Source organism: Corticium candelabrum, chromosome 11 (assembly GCF_963422355.1).
Source record: "Corticium candelabrum chromosome 11, ooCorCand1.1, whole genome shotgun sequence".
Taxonomy (NCBI): domain Eukaryota; kingdom Metazoa; phylum Porifera; class Homoscleromorpha; order Homosclerophorida; family Plakinidae; genus Corticium; species Corticium candelabrum.
Genome location: NC_085095.1, coordinates 6,868,481 through 6,891,579, shown reverse-complemented (window position 1 = coordinate 6,891,579; position 23,099 = coordinate 6,868,481). Strand labels below are relative to the sequence as shown.

At 39.3% G+C, this 23,099-nt stretch overlaps 5 protein-coding genes across 5 annotated transcripts; 1 reads left to right on the top strand and 4 right to left on the bottom strand.

The window, feature by feature from the left end:
* Positions 1–81: 81 nt before the first annotated feature.
* LOC134187235 (androglobin-like) lies at positions 82–6,076 on the bottom strand. The gene is made up of 17 exons (XM_062655350.1): positions 6,066–6,076; positions 6,007–6,022; positions 5,821–5,962; positions 5,706–5,765; positions 5,612–5,642; positions 5,453–5,547; positions 4,683–5,256; positions 4,080–4,161; positions 3,585–4,016; positions 3,269–3,421; positions 2,884–3,043; positions 2,602–2,738; positions 2,481–2,540; positions 2,222–2,317; positions 2,019–2,163; positions 822–1,240; positions 82–479 (listed from the first exon to the last, which is right to left on the bottom strand). The coding sequence occupies exons 1-17, from the start codon at positions 6,074–6,076 to the stop codon at positions 303–305; spliced, it is 2,790 nt and encodes a 929-aa protein (XP_062511334.1). The 3' UTR covers positions 82–302.
* A 1,840-nt stretch (positions 6,077–7,916) lies between these two features.
* Positions 7,917–10,384, bottom strand: LOC134187233 (uncharacterized). The gene is made up of 6 exons (XM_062655349.1): positions 10,223–10,384; positions 10,094–10,157; positions 9,940–10,032; positions 9,834–9,876; positions 8,037–8,292; positions 7,917–7,974 (listed from the first exon to the last, which is right to left on the bottom strand). Exons 1-6 carry the CDS (start codon positions 10,375–10,377, stop codon positions 7,917–7,919), a joined length of 669 nt encoding a protein of 222 aa, XP_062511333.1. The 5' UTR covers positions 10,378–10,384.
* Positions 10,385–13,292: 2,908 nt separating this feature from the next.
* Positions 13,293–17,897, bottom strand: LOC134186841 (histone-binding protein RBBP7-like). The gene is made up of 15 exons (XM_062654910.1): positions 17,840–17,897; positions 17,532–17,730; positions 17,005–17,175; positions 16,843–16,940; positions 16,728–16,782; positions 16,608–16,668; positions 16,512–16,547; positions 15,063–15,119; positions 14,938–15,005; positions 14,813–14,876; positions 14,441–14,503; positions 14,295–14,372; positions 14,142–14,218; positions 13,854–13,911; positions 13,293–13,799 (listed from the first exon to the last, which is right to left on the bottom strand). Exons 1-15 carry the CDS (start codon positions 17,850–17,852, stop codon positions 13,620–13,622), a joined length of 1,278 nt encoding a protein of 425 aa, XP_062510894.1. The 5' UTR covers positions 17,853–17,897; the 3' UTR covers positions 13,293–13,619.
* A 31-nt stretch (positions 17,898–17,928) lies between these two features.
* LOC134186839 (exostosin-2-like) lies at positions 17,929–20,269 on the top strand. Its single transcript, XM_062654908.1, has one exon. It carries the CDS (start codon positions 18,011–18,013, stop codon positions 20,171–20,173), a length of 2,163 nt encoding a protein of 720 aa, XP_062510892.1. The 5' UTR covers positions 17,929–18,010; the 3' UTR covers positions 20,174–20,269.
* Positions 20,251–23,095, bottom strand: LOC134186840 (quinone oxidoreductase-like protein 1). The gene is made up of 13 exons (XM_062654909.1): positions 23,029–23,095; positions 22,890–22,967; positions 22,733–22,805; positions 22,630–22,674; positions 22,431–22,499; positions 21,707–21,840; positions 21,534–21,645; positions 21,217–21,312; positions 20,991–21,154; positions 20,751–20,835; positions 20,662–20,682; positions 20,540–20,585; positions 20,251–20,389 (listed from the first exon to the last, which is right to left on the bottom strand). The coding sequence occupies exons 1-13, from the start codon at positions 23,092–23,094 to the stop codon at positions 20,293–20,295; spliced, it is 1,086 nt and encodes a 361-aa protein (XP_062510893.1). The 5' UTR covers position 23,095; the 3' UTR covers positions 20,251–20,292.
* Between the last annotated feature and the right edge of the window lie 4 nt (positions 23,096–23,099).

Below are 23,099 nucleotides of genomic sequence, written 5' to 3'. Positions count from 1 at the left end.
TAATTTAATGTCATTCAACGTTTACAGCAACAACAGTAATGGAATTGCTTGAAGTTTTAGCATAAACTTGCAAAGCCATCGTCTTGTTTCTGTGTCAATCAATTACAGCTTTGTAAAACGATCTGATAAGATAAAATACAGTGTACCTACACGTGCAATACATAAAAACTAAAATGTTTAAAATCCATCAACGGCAATTCCACTAGCACTGAGTAGGCATAACATCCCTCTGATAATATATGATAGTAAAACTTTGTAAAACTCATATAACAATTGATAAAATGATAGTCTCACACTCCCAGCTACAATGCTTTGCCTTTCTGAACAGTTGGCGTTGAATCAAGCTCTTGTTGAGAACTTCCTGATTCAGAGTCTGGACCAAACATTGCAAGTTCTCTCTTTTGCTGTTCCTCTAGATATTTGAGATGATAAGATTCACGCATCTTGTTAAGTCTAGTCCTGACTTCATTGATCTCCCTCTAAACAATGCAAACAAGATGACATATACATACATGGTATTAGATATAAACCCAAATGTTAACCAGGTAAGCAACACTGTTACAGGCAAACTAACAGTCCCACACAGATAAACAGATATGTAAACAAATGCAGAAAGAGAATGATGGTTAGACAATACATTTGAAACTTAACATTCTAACAATGTCCTTACCAATCACGTGCACACTTAATGCCATGCTTTCTTTGTTAGACAAACATACAGACTGACAGTATCCCTACCTATAGCTACCACCCATCTCTCGTATCTATTGTAAGGACAGTGTGCAACGTAACTATCATGAATACCACTGATCTACAATAACCTGTCTCTTCTCGCCCAAATCCAGTTGAATTCTCTTTGCTTCCTTGCGTCTCTCCTTTTCTTTCTGTCTCTCCTCATAAACCATATTTCTGAAAGACGAAAACTCTTGTGCTTCTTTTTCGTAATTTGCCGATCGTTTGAGCTTTTCAGTTTCATCCAGTAGCCTTGGTTTGACCTCTTTTGGACATGACTTGATAAACTGTGAAAAATCTGTTTGTATTATTTGTTGACGAGTATGAAAGGGTGAAAGGTCCTGAAAAGTTGGTTTGAGTTGTGGAGTTGATATGCGTTGTGGAGTTGATTTGCGTTGTGGTACAGTCAATGGTGAAAAGAGACCCAGTCTACTAGACTTCCGCCTTGGCCGTTGTTTGTCTGAGCTAATACGTCGAGTTTGGTGACTCTTCTTTATCTCTGATATTGCTATCAATGAATGATAATACAATAAAAACATAAAAGACGGTATAACACGTGTTGAATCACTATGAAATAAAATATGCTTTACATTAATTAATTAATGTGATCTGTTGTGAGGTAGCAAATCTAAAATTAAAAAGAGATTTGCTTCATCACAAAAGCTACAGAAATAACATAAACATAGTACATAGAATAACTATTTCCTTGCAAGACAATACAAACAGAGAATTCCTAACATCAAAGCTACTGTATGCCTAGAACTACAGCTAGCAGTTGTGAAGTAATAAATCTTATTGAGAAACTCAACATCATGTTACTCTTTATACAAGATATTTTGTGAGCATAATAGAAACAATCTACTAAAGTGCCCGTGCATCAGAAACATAAAGTAATAGATCTGCAATAAGCCTATCGTCAATTCAGTTCAAACCATTAATACCAACTTTTACAATCTTGCAACCTTAGCTATATCAAAGTAAATAGAAAACAATTTAGAACAATTCCTAACTACAACAATGCAGCAAGAAAACACAATTTCTCATATTTGAAAAGTAGCCGGTGTTAATTAATGCAAGTAAACAAATGTGGTCGTGCATGTCACTAAACTTGCAACACACTACTAGTATTTACTGTGAAACATACAGTATTACAGTTAAATAAATGAAACTGGCAAACTGAAAAGCCAACAACAGAGCAACCCACAGCTAGTGAGTAATAATACTTAATTAATAATATATATATATATATAAAGTTTTCATTAACTTAATTAAGCAGTAACATTGACCAATCTCTTTTTGTTCTGTAGGTTTTGTAGAATCGTTGCCTTCATCAACTACCACAGGACACAACACGCTGGAAGGTATTCCATTGTTTTGTCTCACGGACGTACTGCCATGTATATCAAGATATGCCCGACGTAGACAATTGGCCTAAAAAGAGCATATATTACTAAAGATAAAATGACAACAAACAAAACTGACTACTCACAAGTACAGCCCTTCCAGGATTAGCTGCCTCCCATCCACTTTTTATGCTTTGAATCTGATTATCTCTCTCGTTGTCTTTTGTAATGTCCAAAAATGTCTAAGCAACGAAACAAAGTCAGCTTGGCAGCTAGACATCACACTTGAGCAGATACTCGTGTCAGATTTGTTTTAGAGTAAAATTCATGAATGATTATTGAATCATTAATGAATATTAATTCAATGCAGTCAGCAAGCTCAAAGACAAAACTGCATAGAGGTACTTGCTGGTCTTCAGCCATCACTAGCTCCATTGTCCAATGAGCTACAGACGTGTCAAACTTCTATAGCAGAAAATAAACCATAATAACAGTCATGTGCTATAAGCATGTAGCTGCAACGCACCCCTATAGCAGGGTTTAAGGGTCCCTTTGCTTTCTTCCATGTTGGTGTTTTTTTCCCAAAAGCAGACGATGATCTCCGTGTTGCTGTTTTCCTTCCTGTGACAGACGGTGCCATGTCACGTACAGTCGAAGATAGCACTAAACATCAAAACAAGTTTACAAACCTAGCAAACCGGTCAGATGCAATTCACAATTTTGTGTTTGAAATACATACATCATACTTGAAAGCTCCTTTTGTCAATGGTCTCTTCTGATACATGCAGACTAAAATTTAGTTTCTAACCTTTAACAGGAAGGTCCTGGTTGGCAACTTGGCTTTCCTTTGCTTTTTCTATGCTATAGTGATCCCATCCACTCTCTGATTCACTCCAACTGTTCCATTCAATCACAGCTCGAATAATGTACTTGTGCCTTTCAAATTGGCCATATCCATGTTCTAAATTCTGTATACAGACGCAGATAATTATACACACCACAAACTAAAATAAACAACAAAACAGAATATAAACTACAAGCAGACTGACACAATGACAAACATAAATACACACAAATAGACAAACAAACAAGCAAACAAACAAATTAAAACACACAGCAAATGTGTACATGTGTGTTCTAGCAAAGTAGGTCAAAAATGTCAAGTAACAAGTGACGTAACCATTGTAAATTACCTCAAGTCCTTCTTCCACAGGTCCAGAACACTTGGCTTCATCATCTTCAGGCTCTATGTTATTGTTTCCAGAATGGTCTCCTTGCTTTACTTCTTTGATGTCAAGGCAATCTTCTTTTACTTCCATGTTGAAGGTATCTTCATCGTTTTCATCCTATCATTGACACACAACATCACAACTGACACAATCACTGCTTTCCAAACTATGTAAGTATTATCTAAAGTGTAGGTAAATTGGAATACATGCAGTGCCACAAATTGTCTCATTGTGGACAAACAGCTTTTATAGGAATGTCACACATGTCTTCATCACTTACAAGTATGTCAAACAACCCTATTTCTCTTGGTTCAGCTTGACCTTGCGCTGACATTCTATTGCTCAGCCCTTCAGCACAACTGCGTGTTTCAGAATAGTCTTTGTTGGCTGCAGCATCTTCATTATTTTCTGCTTCATCTTTTGCTTCATTCTGTTGCGTGCCATTTTCTGCTCTATTTTCTGTTTCATTTTGTACTTCATCGTTGTCTGGTTTATTTCCATCTTCATTTTCTGCTTCTTTGTTTGTTATATCGTCCACTATATTTTCATCCTCAGGTACAGTCTCTGGACTTGGAGAGTCTTCAAAAAAGTATGACATGGCAGATTCACAACGGACTCCATCTTTGAGAAAAGTAAACGCTGGAATAACAGCATGGCCTCTTCCAGACACTGATATCAATTCTTGGTCATAACCATTGATAGTGTCTAAAATCTAAAAGTAAATCTGATAAAAAAATAGCTCAATACCAAACCACGACACAGCATTAGTACAAACCTGCAGTTTGAAATAAGCCGACTGTTTAGATGTTCTCAGTCGAATTGTGACAACCATGTCTTCAGCAACCTTTACTGCATGCCTACAAACACAACATGTGTATTCAATTCCTAATAATACTTTGTTTAAATACTTCAAAACCTTATTCCTAATGTTTATGTTTAATTACCTATTTTTAAGCTGACAGCTATATGGTGACCATGACTGCATCATAAGATGTCACTGCACCAAGCATGCTTACAAAAGCATGAAAATGACAATAAATGCACAAACTAAAACCATACCAAGTGTTTCTCAATACTACTAGTAATAGGAATAAAGATTTCTACAAAATAGTGCCTTGCCCAATAATCATTGTAAGTCAGCAAATAAATTACCCAATAACAACAGTAAGTATGCCCACTGCTATATTAAATTAGATACAGCTTACACTTATGTGTATAAATGAGACACAAATAAGTAAGTATCAGAAGTCTGAATAACAATGTAGTAAATGTCCATTAATTAACAATTGCTTGTTAAAATTGCAAAATTTTCCAAATATAGCTGGTTGTCAAGATTTCAGTTATGAGAGGGCATCACTACATGACATTACTGTAGTACCTGACAAATTCGTAGTCTTTTGTTGGCAAGTAATATTCTTGCACTTCTTTTGAACAAAATTCACAGTTGGCAATTTCTTGGTGTTTGGGCCTGAGAAGTGTCTCTTCTGATCCCATCAACCTCAGTCGACAAGTGCCTTCAAGTACCGGCTCGTTCCATGCACGGCCTTCAGCAACAAATGTGTAGCCTTGTTTGTTCCTCAGATAGACATGTGGTGTGACCTGCTTGAAAACCCTCGGTATTTCCTCTCCTGTGTCATTGTTAAACACACGAAGACAAGCAGTGGAAACAGATGTATACAAATGAGGAACAACAAGAACACCACGTCGAGCGTAAAATGTTTCTCTGAACATCAAAAATATGGAATTGGGTTGTTGCTCTTTGTAATTCCCAGTGTGATCTTTAAAACAGACACGAGACCATTCATCATCTTTGAACGGAAACTTGATCAACAGCTGAGGATCTTTCTTAAACATGGTTTGAAACAGAGTCAATGCTGTCAACTCAGCATTTTTTATAACAACTTCAAGGCACTCCTCAAGTAGTTTACATGCTTTTTTGTGCTGAGGTGAATCTGCAATAACAAGGCAATTGTTGAAACACTCAAATGTTTGAAAACTTCAGTAACTAGGGAGATATTGACGGCTGATTTATGTACTATTCTACTTAAAATTGACAGACAAACATCACATTGACACAAAGTACTGCAGCTCAAAATATGACAGACAAGCATTAAAACAAGCACTTTCCATCAATTATGTGACAAACACCTTGAGTGACAGTCAGCCAAATCTTGTGCTGCCAGTAACCTCTGTAGCATGCTTGAATCTTGATAGCTGCTTGTTGCTCTTCTGTTGTTGGTATACTACCATTGATTTAATTGCAATGACTTTCATTATCAACAGTATCAAACACATTTTTCCACTCACCGATCTATCCAACTCTCTGGCTCTTCAGCCTCTGTACACAACATACTATGATTATAGATGATATACCAATGGCCTTGAAGTTGCATATATATACTTTGGCGCTTCTTCCCAAAGTTCAGATCTTTGAACTTCAGTCTATCAACTTCACTAGCACCTAACAACAAACTAAAGAATACCACACATATCAACCCTGCAAGTGTTTGTCATACGTTTCGGAACATCTTTCTCCAATCCTTGTAGAAAGACCCGAAGACCCTCTTGAATAAATGCCTTCCAAGCAAATGCCAAATCATTTGTCAATAGTGTGCCCAAACATAATGTCAAAGTGTCAACAATTGAAGCATACAGCACCTGAAAAACATAGAAATTAGGCACCACTATCTACTGAAGCTGACTAAAAGGATGTTCCCACTGTGCAATGATGTGCAGTGATCAGTCTTCCTCGATGACCTACTCCTTGTCCATAAAAAGCCTCTCGATATGACGGTATATCATCAAACAGTGCAATCAATTTGGCTACAGTCGTTAGCACAACCATGGCATGATGGCGATAACGTAAACTTTCCTGTAATCATAGTCAATTTCATGGTTTGATGATGTACACAAGAAAGCAGACTTAGACAGCATACCTTTGTCAATTCTTTGAACACTTCATCTTCCTTTTGGAAACTAAACTCGATGTTAGACCATATTTCAAGATGAAAACAAATAGGAGCAGTCATATTGAGTCGAATCAAATGACGCCTAAATTTTCAAAACAACACAATTCATAAATATACTATATAAACAATCTATATGCCTAGTTACTAGTATCTGACTACAAGTCAATCAATAACCACCAAGTTTCTCAATAATAAATGTTTTTCTAAGATGAAAAGCACGATTATATTATTATTATATAAAGTTTTAGGTTCATGCAATAAATAATACATTTGCACACATGATTATATATATATTTATATATATATATATATACTTTTTAAAAACTAACCCAAAACCAACCCAAACCCCCCACTCTACAAAAAGTCTAGAACGTCATCAGAGCAATCTACAGACAATCTCTCTAGAAATATCTTTGCATTATACAACCAGAGTTTAATAGAAAGCCGTTGGTGGAAATAGGACGTGGCCTGGCTCATTGTGAGGTGACTGTGGAATGTTGTTCTTCTGCAGATTGATTTTAAAATCTGGAGACTAGATGGCGACCACAAGCCCAGACTTTCAACAACTAGTGGATAAAACACACCTCCATTCTCACTAACAATGTCTTTATATGAGCTGTCTTTCTCTCTTTCTCCAGCTTCTGCCGCAACCCCTGCTTGACAAGCTGCCTTTACCATATATGTTGATTGGAGAGAATTTCTTATTGTGATGTCAAGTAAGTCGGTCGCCCTCTCTCAAAATCTGGATGGTATACATCTCCTGGTCTTGCATTCGAGTCACCACAAAGCCGTTGTTCACGACGACAATTGGCATTATCAGATAATAGTGCTTCAAATACTACGTCAGCAAGAGCGTTGTGTCGTCTATTTCTCCAGTTTCCCTCTCCGCAACCCAGTAGATGGTCCCCATAACTGTCTAAAACCTGTCCACAAAAACAACGCTTTGAGCTTGGAGGAGGTGGGAAGAAAGGTATCCCAACCATGTGCGAACAGCGATTATGAACTCCCTCTGGGGCATGGCAAGGCTGAGATTGGGGTTGGGTATTGCCTTTAGCCATGCTCCAGCATGAGGAGCAGATATCGTGTTTAGTCGAGCACGATCTCTCAAACTTGCTTTCTCTAAGATGGTTGTTGAAAGCTTGGTGTTCAGGAGACATTGTAGGTCACGTTGACTACTCGAGGTAAGATCAATGGTGTCAAGCGAGTCAGGCACAAGACTTTGAATATGATCCTTAGCAGCAGACTCTCCAGGAAAAGAACTAAAGTGAGGCGACGAATAATTACTATTGGGCATTGACTCTCCAGAAGTGGCGTAGTTGGTAGAAGACGAGAACATAATGACCGAACGGAGTTACAGCTGCCAATGAATGCAGAAGAGGACATTCTCACCGCCTCTCGTAGGCCTAGTCCCCCTTGACGAACAGGCAATGATATATATACATACATATATACATACATACATACATACATACATATATATATATATATATATATATATATATATATATATATATATATATATATATATATATATGTAATAAGCGTCATACAAGTAATGGACCACCCACACTACTGTTGTCACAGAAAGTTATACATGCTTCTAGGTTCAAGGCCTACTGTACTAGAGGCTGTATTAACAACAATCAAAAGTAGCTGATTGGCTGGTGGTCACTGTCACATGTGCGAATAAAACAATTACATCTTGTAAACACACCAGACACTTAACAGTTTGTCTAAATTACGGCATGATCTAAAAATCTCACCCGGCTGACAAGCAGAGGGCTCCTGCTTTGCATCCTTTAGTAGTGACCTTCAGTAGTGGCTGCCCGGCTACAACACTGTCCCATCGATATTCCTCTGCTATTAAAAGAGCTGACTCATTGGCTTTCTGTGTTTCCCCTTCTAGTTGACTCTCAGGCATTTCTGGTTTACTTTTGTTTTTCTGACCAACCTTGTATGGCCAAAATGTCATTGTAGATACAGTAATAACAAGTTCTATGTCCTTGATGCTGTCCACGCCTACAGCCAATCACCATACAAGACAAAAACATGTATAATAATAACAATAAGATAGAGTGATACAGTAACACACTATTAGATTAAGTGTCTGTGTTCAAATCACACCAACTATTGCAACAGGTATACAAATACGTGCCATTTCTTGATTTAGAAGCAAATCTGACACTTAGCATTCAGTTTGCTTTACATTTGCAAGATAACTAAAGCAAAAGTAGTAGTCAAGACAGCAAGCCCCAACAAAGTGTCAAAACGTTATCTTGACATCTCGCGGATGTGTGTGTGTGTGTGTGTGTGTGTGTGTGTGTGTGTGTGTGTGTGTGTGTGTGTGTGTGTGTGTGTGTGTGTGTGTGTGTCAGATTGCTTTCAGATCAGAGACCTTGTCTCAAGATCAGGTGCAGAGAAGGCAGCAATAGAATACCAACAAACAAACAGAGATTTTGGGGTGTTTGTTAGCATTCCCAAGACCAAACACACGATAACAGGAAGACTGGTTGAGGAAAATGATCAAACGCCTGTTGCGCTTGAGAGAGAAGACATTGAGATGGTAGATAAGTTTTCTTATCTTGGGTCCGTCATTACCAGTTCTGGGCGAATGACTGTGGAGGTAGACAAAAGGGTAGCTCAAGCGTCAAGGGTTTTTGGGGCTTTGAGAAAGGCTGTCTTTATTGATTAACACCTAAAGATATCAACAAAGAGAATAACTTACAATGCGTGTGTTATGTCTGTGCTGTTTTATAGAGCAGAATGTTGGGTCCTTCTCAGAAAGCAGGAGAAGAAGCTGAACACCTTTCACCATCGATGCATTAGAAGTATCTTGAGCATTTCCAATAGGCAACAATGGTCTGAGTTCATCACAATGGCAGAAGTAAGAAGGAGGTGGGGAGATGAGGAGACTGCATCTGAGAAAGTGAAGAGGAAAAGGTTGGAATGTTTTTTTGGAACACCTAACTAGGATGCCAGACCACAGAATACCAAAATCAACCTTATTTGGTTGGTTGCCTGAGCCCTGCCCCAGATGTGGTCCAAAGAAGGGATGGAGAGATATGATGAGAAGAGATTTTAAAGACATTGAAGTATCAGAGGAGAAATGGTATGATGAGGCTGTGAGGTCAAGACCAGGCTGGAGTACATTGTGTCATGATGGTTTGGAACGTTGGAGAGAGAGAATGGGGACATGTGCTCCGGTGGCAGTCAGGGATGTGATGTGTGAGGTGTGCTCCAGGACCTTTAGAAGACAGAGTGATAAGGCGTGACACAAGTGTATGGAAGAAAGAAGGAAACCTATAAGGGAACAATGGGGTGTAATCCAATGTTCAAATTGTTCAAATGGTTCAGAAGTAAAGGAGGATTGACAGTTCACAGATGTTTAGAATTCTAGCAAGCACAATGTTCATTCATCAGGCTTGTTGCCTCTTCAAGCATGACCGTTTTACGGTAGCTTTTCAACAGGACAGGACAGGTGTGCGTGTGTTGCTGTTGTTGTTTACTTGTATTTATTTCTATAAACACCGAAACATCATTTGCAATGCATCAGTCCTTACAGAGTAGATTGGATATAGTGCCACTAGGTCCAACGTCACAAGCCTAACCAATACACATAATGAGTGAACACACCACAACAGAATAATACAAATAAACTTCTCTAACCAGTGGATGCAAGTGAGAAGTATCTATCTGCTTTTTCCCTGGTGGAGCTAGTCTGTTCTTTTTTGCATGACCTGAATCCTTTAGGTTAATCATCTATAGTATATACAACCTCGTTATGAATATAATTAGAAGCTACAGTGTAACTAAAAGTTACCTTCATGTCTTGAACAGCTTCCTTGTATTTGTATCCAGCTGGTTTGTGCATTACATGCAATGTTCTGCGTTACCAAAACAAACATCATGTCAGTGAAAGATCCACTCAACGATCAGCAGTTTAACTAACGTGAAGCAATTTACAAAATTGTCATATTCTATCCATTTGCTCATCCCTGTCGATTCCATCAGGTCTACTTGACACTCTGAAGTCAGTTTCACCTTCTGAAAAAGGGAAGGATTGTTGGCATGTGATTTCAACGAATCAAAGTCATCAGGCGACATGGCAGTATGCAGATTCAACAATGGCGATATCACTTCAACGATCTTGAAATTGGCTAGCCTTAGCTCTTCAGCTATCTTTTTTGCCTCAACTTCCCTCACTCTTCTACTTTTAAAACCTTGATAAGCAAATTTGTTTTGAAGGGTGCTTGGATGTGGTGGACGTGGCTGACGAAGAGATTGCCTTCTAGTCTGAGTAACTAAGACCATATGAGAAAGATCAGGGCAAAGACCAAGGCTGCTGAGACCACCAGTTGCAGAATCCTGAATCAAAGTAAAACAAATTAGAAGACTTGCGGTCTGTAACACTAATTGGATGCACAAAGTCTGCACTATGCAAATAAACTGGTACATGCCATTTACAGAAATCCAAGAAGTCTTCCTCTTATGAAAGCAAACATATGACAGCAAGTAAAGTAATCAAACAAATCTCTGTAGCAATCATTTAGTTAACAGAATAGACAACCAATGCAGAAGCCTGTAACAGAAGAGTAAGTGTAAAGAACATCCCCAAAATTGAAAACAGAGCAAGATGACCAGATCAAATCAGAAAGTTGAAATGTAATTAGCAAAAAGGGATAACAAGCATTATATTGCAAATACCTAATATAATAATGACCAGTTTGTTTGACAATCACTATTTTAAGGTAAGAAACTGCTTAGGTAATAAACAACAGTTAACACATGCAAGTGTACCTGTTTCACAACAGGTGAGCATGACTTTGTATAACTTGGTCTGACATTGTAGCTTGCAAAGAGAACAACAGGCGATTCATCCTTCCCATTGTTTGAAGCTTCATTCACCATGGTGTCTTCATCACTGCTTGCTGTAATAGATACTCAGGTAACAACAATTAGCCAATAAAGTCACGAAACGATTCACCCTCTGTAGGTTGATTAGGATTCCATTCAGGAAGTACCTTCTTCATTGTCATCCACATTGGATCTTTGTGACCAGATCTAATTAAGTACATGTACATAACAACAATTTCTTTATCTGCAACTGTCGAGTAAGTCATGTGATACAAACACAAACACAAACACAAACACAAACACACACACACACACACAGTAATGTGTATAAAAGCATGCCTACCACACATACAGCAGTAGAATAAGTATCAAACACACAAACAGAAACTGAATAGGCTGTTAAGTTAATCAAGAACAAGTACACTGCACTAGCTACTTCACAATAGCTGATCTCTTGAAGTGCTATCATCATGATATACTTACCTAATAGGAATTGTTTCAGGAACCCAGCTGGTCAACATGTGAACAACACTGCTGTTGCTAAAGTCATACTCAGAGGTGTATTCCTCTCTGTAGCTGCTGCAATGACACAAAAATAAAGTTGACAATGTTCACTGCAAAATGTCAACAGTGTTACCATAAAGAAAGAATTTTCAAAATGCCTTTGGTCAACAAAGAAAGCCATATTTCAGAAGGCTTTGACACAGGCAGAAGCATTTGATTATGCTTGTTAAAAGGCATTCGATCATCAACAACAATTTTTCTCCATTCTCCCTGCACAGCAAACTTTCACTAAATCACCAGACTAATATTGTTAAACCTACCATCCAAAATAGTTTCACAACATATTTCCCACTAGGGTTATATGCAGGCCCTTGGTTGTAATCCTTTGATCTAGGATAGATATGATGCCAAGGCTTCCAAGACCCATTTATCTTGCCTGGAATGCCACGATTGTTGTGTAGTTGCCAAAGAAGGTCAATTTGACAAATCACCCATCTCATCACCTAGAGAATACAAGACCAATTGTAATGCAGTTCTTTATGCTGTTGCATTCTCAATTCTGTCACGTCACATAAAGATCAAGTCTCTAGCAGCAGATTGCAGCAACCGTAGATAAACTTAATTTAACATGCAAACATCTGGTAATCTTCATCAATTGTCTCTTGTCTAGTACTTTAAATCTTTCAAGCATGCAATTGCAAACAAGTCGACTTAGATCAATTTTGTACACACAGACTCCACCAAAATTTAAGATCAAATGATAGGATCAGTATTATGACTCTTGATTATTTGTAATATATCCTAACAATAAATGCTACTCTACTATCTACTTGAATTTGATAAACTCATGATATCTTATTTGAATAATGATTGTATATATACATTATGGTATTACCGGTATCTATATATAAGTGGTACATGTATGTGTGCATTCACCATACTTCACTAGTGAGGAGATGCACATTATGAGACACCAAGTTGATAGACTCACAGCCTTTTTCCACCACCACTGGGCTCTAAAACGATTCATACAATTAAGCCACAACAATAAGTAATTCATTAACATCCTCAAACCCTACTTCCTCAAGCAAATAGTCTACAGGCCTTTTCCATGTTACTGTTACAGCAGCCAATGTGGGTGGCAGTATTGTTATCAAATTATCACAGTCCTCAAAAACCTGACAAGTCAAATACGTAGAAGAATCACTACATATTCAGACAGCACCCAGGGTAATATCAAATTTCATACAGCGCCTTTTCCCTTGTCTCTTGCCTTCCCAACAGCATCCTCAAGTAACAAAAAACACTCAGAATCGATCGCTAAATAACAGTAAACTCTTTGCTTCACCCATTTCTCAAGGCTTATGTCAGCATCAGTGAATCGTGGCCACACAGACAGTTTCTGTTGTTTCTTCACACATGATGATTCACTAGCACTTCCTTCCACTCTACATTTCAAATACATCAGAAAGCACACACTGTAAAGTCCAAGAAAGGCTAACTCAGTTGACGTCAAAGGCAGATTTTCTGTATGTGATAAACTGTTCCCATCAGGAGGAAAAAGAGAATTCTTGGATTTGGTTGGCAGTGATGCTGACATGGCCAACTCATAATTCTGACCAACTACTACCCTAGTCTATCTTATGTAGGCAAGGCACAAATAGGTTTTCATATGTAATTGAGTTGTCACCAAAAGATTATAATACTAAGAGTTCAACACAAGATATCTTCTGATAAAGTGCTACAAAGTTCACGTAACCAGTTACGTCAAAGACAGAACAGATTTGCTAAATTTGACGAACATAGAAGCCAAACGTGTGATTATGATGTTCATGCTGCTATGGCTGCAAACCCGAGAGTCAACACAACAATAAGCTACAGTATATCAAGTGCAGAAACAATGTCTCCAACCACAATCAAGTAACAAAGTATGATATATTCCAATGCCTTACAGCTACAGTTTGCTAGGGTATTGACCAGGATCGATCTCAAGAAGTAGATGGTTCAAGTTCTGATGCTGGTACATCAGTTTCTTCATCATTGTAGATGTTCTCGGCCATCTGCCACACGTGTAGAATATTGTCTTCAGAAACGCTGCAAATAACCCACGGCTCTTGAGGATTCCACGAAAAGTCTGATATTTTGGCAGTATGTCCCCCATGGACAAACTAAAGAAAACAACAGAATAACAGACAGACAACAAAATCTGAACGCATCAATACCAGTAGCTCGGGAGGTCCATCTTCGGCATCTTCATTCGTTTGTTCTTCACCAATTTTACTATATGTCATAGAAAGAGCTCAATGTAGTGCAGCCACATCACAACAAACAGTCACACTCTCTAACTATATATCATAACTCACCAAAAAATAATCAGTAACTCCATCATGCAACGCACATTATCACCAGTTACTGTAACATCGTATTAGAATTTACTCCCACAATAGCTACTCAACGTTACCATCACCACCATTCTAACTGTATACAACAATGCGCTGCAATAGCAATACCTGAGATCCCAAACATGTAACCGTCGGTCAGTTCCACTGGATGCCAATATGGTTTCGTTATGAGGAGACCATTGCACCTAACGATGCAGTGCGTAAGATCCAAGGCAAGAACACAATTTATTGTTCAAGACAAGGAAATATATTGCTGCTCACTTGATATATTTCATCCTTATGAGACTCAAATGAGTGGAGTTTCAGTTTCAGATTTCTCAGATCCCACAAAGCAACAGTCTAACAATACAAATTTAAATTTTTGTTTCAATAATGCCACCACAATATAGAAACAAATTGAAATCAACCTTGTCTGCCGACCCTGTTGCAAGAATGTACTCACTGAAAGGATTAAATGCTAGACAGTTTACCTGCATGACACATCACGTGTTAATTCATCAAACTTTGTACGTGTCAAAACAACAAAAGTTGAAAACTCGATGTATTTAGATTCAAAGATAAGTGCACAAAATCTTTGTCTCTTGTTGAAGTGTGCACCTCGCCAAGTCACATGACTTTGCAAAGTAAACTATGAAACAGTTTTTTTAGCCGAAAAATATCATATTAATTTATTAATAAATAAAATATTAATTAAATCGATACAAGCACAATAATACAGCTGGTGCTATTAAGGCAACTACCAACAACAAACATGATGCAAATTACATTGCAAGGCGTACCTCTGCTGTGTGGGCTTCAACACAGTGAGTAGCTTTGGCTGTGTCTGTTGAACGAGTATCCCATCTGTTCACAAAGCAAACACAGTCAGTTGCAAAACAACTCGGCACTCCATCAGTTAGCCCACATCAACAACTTGTGGTCATCTCCCACTGAACCAAACAAACTGTCATGAAGCCAATGCCATCCAACATCCTACACACAACCCAAAAAATTGCAACTTGGCAATCAGTTACACAAAAGATTTCTGACCTCAACAACAGCACTGTGAGCAGTGAAGATGCTCTTTGGCTCCAAAGTCTTTTGATCCTGAAAACAATAATAGATCAAATTCCTTGTCTTTTACATTGCATATCAAAGTATCATATTGTACAATTTGCATTTTAAACGTCTTTCTATTACGATTCATACTCACCATCAAAGAGTACACATATTGTTTTCTAATTTCAAGCTCTATAGATAAACAGGTAGAAGATCTACTCGAATACAGTGCCACACTATGGTCTTCAGCAATTTGTTATCACTGATGTAAGTTGAAATGCTCTGTAGGTCACTATAATAACGGCTGCATTTGCAAGCAAAGCAAACCAACAATTTGACAACTCAAGAGTTCAAATTACATGGATAATACTCACAAGCAAAATGGATATAATCTACATACAGTACAACCCCAATTATCCGGACATTCAAAAGTCTGGATAAAAGAATTGATGGTGTGGTGACTTCCTTGAGGCTCAGTCATACATTGACAGTCAAGTACACATAATGAACAAATGTTTAATTAATTATATACGGCAATGTAGGTCAACAACTCCAAACCTCTCAACTTTCATGATCCCATGATTTGCTCACGATAGCCAGTCCTTTCTCCCAACAAGCCTACTATGGCTGTGAGACACTCTGATAGTCACTTTGCACAGACCCATTAGCCCTGTTTTTCCGGACACAGCAGTATCTTTGAACTAGACTCTATATATTGCTCTGCTTGATTGTACCTGGGATATCCGAAATATCTAACTGCAGTAAAGTAACGTTTGGAAATTCAAGGCGAAGCCTTGGTGAACAAAAACCCGTAAAGGGAGACCAACAAGTAAGCTGTTAACAACGCCTACTTTGGACACATTTAATGGGCGTAGTCATTTACAAAGACAGTCTCAATCCCGGTTCACAATATGAAGCTGAGCGTCAAACTGACGTCGACGCTGGAATAGGATTCATTTCTATTATTGACGTCCACGTTGATGTCGGCGTCAATATTGTGAACCAGACTTCACGATTTGGTGTGAAGAAAAGTTGAGAGGTCTGTGACTCAACATGTTTACACATTTAAATTAATTAATGATTAGATGTAAAAAAGTCCTCTATGGTTCCAATCTCAAAGTAGGCTGATTCACGAGTTTCCATGTTAGAACGATGTCACATGGGGGAACATGTGAAAGACACATGCTTTATGGGCAAAATTAAATTTGTCCGGATTATCAAAATGTCCGGATAATTGAAGTCATACCATACAAGCATATCCAAACTGGACATGTAAACACCAACAGCACCCTATTATACACATAAAAGGCTAAACATGTATGTAGTAGCCATGTACATTGAAATCGTATCTAAGTAGTAATCATCCACAGAATATTGATGGACGTGTCTACTAGTTAGACCTCTGACTGCTGATGAATAACATGTGAATGTATATCTCACCTGTGATGCCGACTTCACATCCCACATACAGATAGTCTAAAACCAACGACTAATAACTACACCACAGTTGTATGGCACAAGAGCAGCACAACTTACGTGGTCATCAGATGCACTCAACAACAATCCCTGTTGCTGGAGATTCCATGACAAACCATAACTAACAACACGATCGTTTAACTAAAGCTATCAGTTTGTCTACCTTTTACAATACCATACCCTTCTTTGGTGTGCCCCTTCAATGTTAATTGTGGTTTGCACTCCCCGGATGAATCTGAGTGTTATACGATGCAAGCGACCAACTGAAATACTAAAAATCACTCAAGTGTCTCACCAGGTCGAGACGGATGTTTCGACACATCAAACACCAATACATCAAATCCTGGTGTTTTGGTTGCTATTATGTAGGGATTCTGGGGCATATAACGTGCTCTGCGAATGACAGTCAATGACACAATTACAACAACTGTGCAGTCGGTCTCGATTCGGTACCAACCGATTCACTTCTCCTTCATGGTTGATTTTAATTTCGGTCACTATCTTTCCACTCACTGAGCCAAACCCTCCAAACTCTCCTTTGTCTTGATCGTAATGACTTGCATCAAACGGAGCATCGTCATTAGGTAGCTGAACAGTAGCGATGATAAGATGATTTTGCTCTTCATTCCTATGACAGCATCATACTACCAATCACACTGTACATATTCTCGTCATGTGGTAAGATAAGTTGACAATGATTTAAACAACTGCTCAAGCACTTTCTATGTCTCTGAATGCAACAAGGTCTATACCAAATCTACTACGCTGGCATTTTCAAGACCATGCAATAATGCAACATCGGAAATCGCACCTTGAAAAGCTAAGCAACTGCACACCATCACAACTCACGTCTTACTACACAATTTGATTAAGATTATTTTCAACAGTATCTAATTTAATTAATTAAACACAACCTATTGACCTCGAGTCATTGAAAATTAGATGGCGTTCAAATGTAGGCACATCAAATACACTGCATCTTACGTGTGTGTGCCCAATATCAGCTTGTGTATTGAGTAATCTTTTCCTTCCGGTGTTGTCTTGTCAGGCAGCCACTGGACAGTCAGACTGGGCCACTCCAGCGCATGCGTCATGACCAGATCGTAGAGAAACGGCGTGTTCTTCTTCCATATTTTGTATTCCTCATTGATAACCCTCTCTTCAACCGCTTCGTCGACTTCTACTGTTATATAAAAAAAGAAACAATTTTACCCACGTGGCGTACCCTAATGAAACCCCGTCCTCTCGTTCAGCGATTCTAAACGTCGCGAGATTCGGCGTGCAACGCATACCTTCTCTCGACATCCCACCGTCAAGAACAAACGGAAACCGCGCGAACAACCAACCGGTTGATTCCAACTTGCGTTAATATCAACTCACCTTCCGCGTTGTGGTTGCAAATTGCTTGTCCTGCTACACGAGAATGAATCGACTTTCGCACGCTCAGATCCACTGAGCAGGGCATGCCCGAATCATTGTACCGTCAAACATTTCGATCGTGCCGACGGAAAGGCATGAGGGTGGAGCATGTGTTGTTTGCGATTCTAGGAGGGCTTCTACTTGTCTCGTTCGTTACTATAACGGCTTTTCCATCGGCCGAGACGCCAAGCAGTAAACCAGCTGTGTCAGACATCGACGTACCGCTCGTGCTCGATCTGACGTCAACCTCGCCTGAAAGGAAGTTCGTCAAGAACACTTCCTGTCGCTTCCACAAGTGCTTTGATGTGCTGCGCTGCGGACTGAGAGAGGACGGAAAACTAGGTGTTCACATCTACCCGACCTCGTGGAGGATCAACGGTGTTAATGGTTCTCCTCTATTCGCCCCACTATCTAAGCAGTTCATTCAATTGCTGGAAGCCATTGAGAGCAGCGGCTACTACGAGGAGAACGCGGACGAGGCTTGTCTTTTCGTTCCGGCTATTGAGACGTTGAATGCTAACCGACTGGATGATGAGCTAGTGAGCAAGGCTCTGGGTAGGTTGCCACTTTGGGGAGGCGGCAAAAACCATGTGCTTTTCAATTTCTTGCCAGGGAAGCATCCAGAGTATGAGACTGCATTGTATTTGGAGAGTGGGGAGGCGATTATTGCAGGGGCAGGGTTTTCGACAAGATCATATAGGAAGGGATTCGATGTCAGCATTCCGATGTTTAATGTGTTGACGAAAGTGGAGGATGCGGGACCGACTGTTGAACAGTCGTATCAGAAAGAGAGGCCGCTCGTATTGGTTGTTATGCATGGTAACTTCTTACCAGATCATGACACTATACTAGACTCGATTTTGGAAGGAAATTCACTGTCGGCGATTCGGTTGAGACGGTGTGAGGACGCTGCAGTTCGTAATAATGCGAGGAAGGTGTGTTCGAGTGGTCATGTGTATGATTACCCGGAAATTCTAGTACAGGCAAAGTTCTGTGTCATCACGCGTGGATTGAGGATGGTGTCTACGACTCTTCTTGATGCTGTGATGATGGGCTGTGTACCTGTTATCGTCTCGGACACTTATGTTCTACCATTTGCTGACGTGTTGGACTGGAAACGAGCGTCGTTGTTTATTGCAGAGCAAAGCATTGGTGAGATTCCGACCATAGTGCAGCAGATACCACCGAACGTGTGGAGAAGTATGTCAAAACAGGCTTTTTTTCTCTATAACTACTACATGTCGTCGATGCATAAGATCACTCTGACGACGCTCCGGATCATTCAAGATCGAGTGTTTGATCATTATGCTTTACGATATGAAAACTGGAACTTGCCTCCTACGGTCATGTCTACCGCGGACCCTGATTTCATTCGACCACCTCCTCCTCTTTTTATTCCTTTAGCTCCTCTGCAATCGACTGGATTCACCGCTCTTATTCTTACATACGATCGAATTGAGATACTGTACAAGGTGATTAAAATCGTATCCGAGACACCGAGTCTAGCAAAAATAGTCGTCGTCTGGAATAACCAAGAGAAAGCACCACCACCTGAAGAGGAGTGGCCAAAAGTTGGAAAGCCGTTGGTTGTAATTAGAACATCATCAAACAAACTAAGCAATCGGTTCTATCCATATGATGCTATTACCACCGAAGCAGTATTAAACTTGGACGATGATATGTATATGGTGACTCCTGATGAGTTGGAATTCGGATACCAAGTGTGGTGTGAGTTCCCCGATCGACTCGTAGGATTTCCAGGTCGAGTCCATGTGCTCGACGACGACAAGAAGTGGAAATACGAGTCCGAATGGACAAACGAAGTATCCATGGTTCTGACCGGAGCCGCATTTCATCATAAATTTTACAGTCATGCCTACACGTACATGATGCCAGCAGACATACGCGACTGGGTGGATTCTCACATGAATTGCGAAGACATTGCAATGAATTTTCTGATTTCGGCGTATACTCATCAACCGGTTGTGAAAGTGACTCCACGAAAGCATTTCAAATGTCCAAATTGTGGCACAAGTATATGGAACAACACAGATCACTTTCAGAGGAGGAACTATTGTTTAAATTATTTTGTTGAGGTTTTTGGCTACATGCCACTCAAAACAGTTGATTTCAGAGCCGATCCAGTTTTGTTTAAAGACCAGTATCCGACAAATCTTAAACGTTTTCCTGCAGTAGGAGACGTGTAGATCACATGGTAATGTTCTAGTGTGGGGTTTATATTGCATAAAAGTAAGTACCGAACTGTAAGCAATTAATATGAAAAGATTACGAATATAACAATATAGAGTGACACAGTGCTCTGGTGTTATGTTCGCATGACAACCTTGCCAATGAGGTGGGGCGACAGACGTTCCAATTCGCTTGTCACGTCAGGCAGCATCAGCGTATGGTGAATGGTAGGTCTAGGATAACAAGGTAGCATTTCTATACTTTTTAACACACACACACACACACACACACACACACACACACACACACACACACTACAAACAGCAAGCAATGGACAAATAAAAGTACGTTACTCCGACATCACTGATTTCATTGCAGCTCACCTTAATTCTTCCTTCTGGAGCTTTTCCATCAGATCCTGAATAATGTCTAATATAATTTGTCAAGGTCAACAGACATGCAATCAACTACTAGTACTACATAAGTTTCGCTCTCCTGCGGATACGCAAATATTTTCCTTGTTGAGCTACATCACAACAAAAGAAAGACTATTTCAATACAACAGTAGCTACACAGACAGTGCATACTCAGTACCTCCACTAAGCACCCAGATGTTATCAAACAAGAAGCTAACGGCCGCACCTTTCATAAACAAAAATTGTGAATCAGGAGGATCCAACTAAACAGAAAGCAGAGAAATTACTAAATTCGCATTGATACATAAAAACGCAGTCCAAACATTTGCAATCACAACAGCTAATGCACAAACCAACAACCCTTGCACTACTATGTACAGCTATCCATAAAATATGTGACTACACCAATATGTGACACCTGCAACTGTCCTGTGGAGGTAACCCATCGTCCACCAAAACCCAAAATTGAGATGATATCATGTTTAGTTATTGGCCGACGTTTCGTCACTTCGCCCTCGCCGCTGTGACTTAGACTTGAAAGCACTAATTCACTGTATCTTTCCCCACTGCTCACCATTTCAACTAATCAATACACTTGAATTACATTTGATGACTACACAAAACACTGACACAGACAGAGCTACCTCCTTGGTCGATAACACAATCGACCCCAAGACCTCCTGTCTCAGCCAAGCACGTTTCTATAAGTGACTTTGTTTTGCTCATGTTTATCACAGCAGCTGAAATATAAGAAAACATACAAATCTAAATACTACTTCAGGCATTTATTTGTCATCACTACACACACACACACACACACACACACACACACACACACACACACACACACACACACACACACACACACACACACACACACACTCATGCACACACGCATGCGTAAATACACACATGTGTGTGCCACATGTGTGTGCGCACGCACCACACACACATTATCTACCAATTGAAGGCTCTAGTTTCTCCAAAAAATCTGCCTCCACCTGGTTTGCAGCAGTAGCCATCACTTTCGCTCCCCATCGTTGAGCCAGTTGAATTGCAATAATACCATTTGCCTAATCAATTTTTTAAATTATTAAGACATACATTGATACAGTGATTGTTCAATGTCATTACAGTTGCTCCATCGCATATAAGTACCGTGTCCCCTGCTGTAATGTGACCTTGATAACGAAGCGCAGTGTATGCCCATACACCTGGTAGTATGGCTCCAGCTGCAGTAATGTGGTTTACGCTTTCAGGCTTATTCACTAAAAGAAGAAAAATCACACATAAAACACAGTCTCTCATAATTAGATAATTCCTCTTCTATTTTCTTTCCAAAAATTTCTGGTGGACAAAAACAGTTTCATAAGACTTCTTCCATTCTTTTGTGCTGGTATCCATTCATTCTTTAGCAGAATGTCAGTGGCATTTCTCACCCACCAGAATTTCCAAAAAATAGAAGATAATATGTATGACACTTGAGACAACATGATACAGTGTGTGTATGTTATAGTTTGGATGTTTGATACACATATGAATGTTATGTATACGTACACAAATAATTTATCAAATTACAAAATAGATTGCTACAAGACCAATGAAGTAGACAACTTGTTGGAAACTGTGAGACAAGAAATTAATCTTTAAGCTAATTAAGTAAATGAACTAAAAGTGTTAACTGTTTAGGACACAAATTCTCTGGTAAGACAATACATTTATTGATATACAACACACATGCAGACAGACAAACTAACAGACAGACAGAAAGACAAGTAGACAGACAAAAGAACAAAGACAGACTCACAAACAGCAAGAAGAAAGACGAAAAGTAATTAGCGTCTCAAGAAAAACATACCGACAGCAAACTCTGAGATTTCGCATTCATCCGCACAACCAGAGCACTCAGACGACAGAGGAAGTATTCCTGTCACAGTATAGGTAGGGTATCAACAAATGATTAAATTTGACAAAAATATGCTTGTCTCTCCGTCTGTCAATAATTGAGACCATCCCAAATAATTTAGGCCAGCTCCCAAGTTAGTAACCTAACTAACCAGTTACTGCATCTCCCACTTGAACCGAAGTCACTTCAGGACCAACTATGTATCACAAACAGTCATCCACCCACTCAGAAAACACTAAAAATGCACTACGTACTCTCTTTCACAATACCAGATATCTCAAACCCAACTGGTAAATCAGAGTTCGAGTCGTTCATGGCTACAAGAGCCTGCATACCAAGAATAAAAATAATAATAAATATAAATATAAATATACAAATCTGTTAAATATTTCACTAATCAAATTACACCACCTTGTGATTGAGTGGAGACAAACCACAAGCTTTCACATCAACCAAAACGTGTCCAGCTCGTGCAGACAGAACTGGAGCCTGTGACAACAAGAGAGCATTCTCATCATTACGAAAATTATTTTAAATCATTTTCTTGTACGTCGTCTGTGTAGACGAGCTGCGACTGCGTTCCGTCTTCGGAGACATTCAACCTCACCGTTCGCATACTTT

Excerpts from the sequence above, each read along its gene's own strand:
- LOC134186839 (XM_062654908.1), top strand. The coding sequence starts at position 18,011 with ATGCCCGAATCATTGTACCGTCAAACATTTCGATCGTGCCGACGGAAA.
- LOC134187233 (XM_062655349.1), bottom strand. The coding sequence starts at position 10,377 with ATGTCGCCTGATGACTTTGATTCGTTGAAATCACATGCCAACAATCCT. Across the intron at positions 10,033-10,093 it reads AAGCTGTTCAAGACATGAAG|ATGATTAACCTAAAGGATTC; the intron begins GTAACTTTTAGT and ends TATATACTATAG. Across the intron at positions 8,293-9,833 it reads CACTATATCCAATCTACTCT|GCGTGGACAGCATCAAGGAC; the intron begins GTAAGGACTGAT and ends GATTGGCTGTAG.
- LOC134186841 (XM_062654910.1), bottom strand. Across the intron at positions 17,176-17,531 it reads CTGATATTGGGCACACACAC|GAATGAAGAGCAAAATCATC; the intron begins GTAAGATGCAGT and ends ATGCTGTCATAG. Across the intron at positions 14,504-14,812 it reads TTGAAGCCCACACAGCAGAG|GTAAACTGTCTAGCATTTAA; the intron begins GTACGCCTTGCA and ends TGTGTCATGCAG.
- LOC134186840 (XM_062654909.1), bottom strand. The coding sequence starts at position 23,094 with ATGCGAACGGTGAGGTTGAATGTCTCCGAAGACGGAACGCAGTCGCAG. Across the intron at positions 22,806-22,889 it reads TGTCTCCACTCAATCACAAG|GCTCTTGTAGCCATGAACGA; the intron begins GTGGTGTAATTT and ends CTTGGTATGCAG. Across the intron at positions 21,646-21,706 it reads TTATATGCGATGGAGCAACT|GCAAATGGTATTATTGCAAT; the intron begins GTAATGACATTG and ends AAAATTGATTAG.
- LOC134187235 (XM_062655350.1), bottom strand. Across the intron at positions 5,548-5,611 it reads CCAGAGAGTTGGATAGATCG|TATACCAACAACAGAAGAGC; the intron begins GTGAGTGGAAAA and ends AATCAATGGTAG. Across the intron at positions 4,017-4,079 it reads CGGCTTATTTCAAACTGCAG|ATTTTAGACACTATCAATGG; the intron begins GTTTGTACTAAT and ends ATTTACTTTTAG.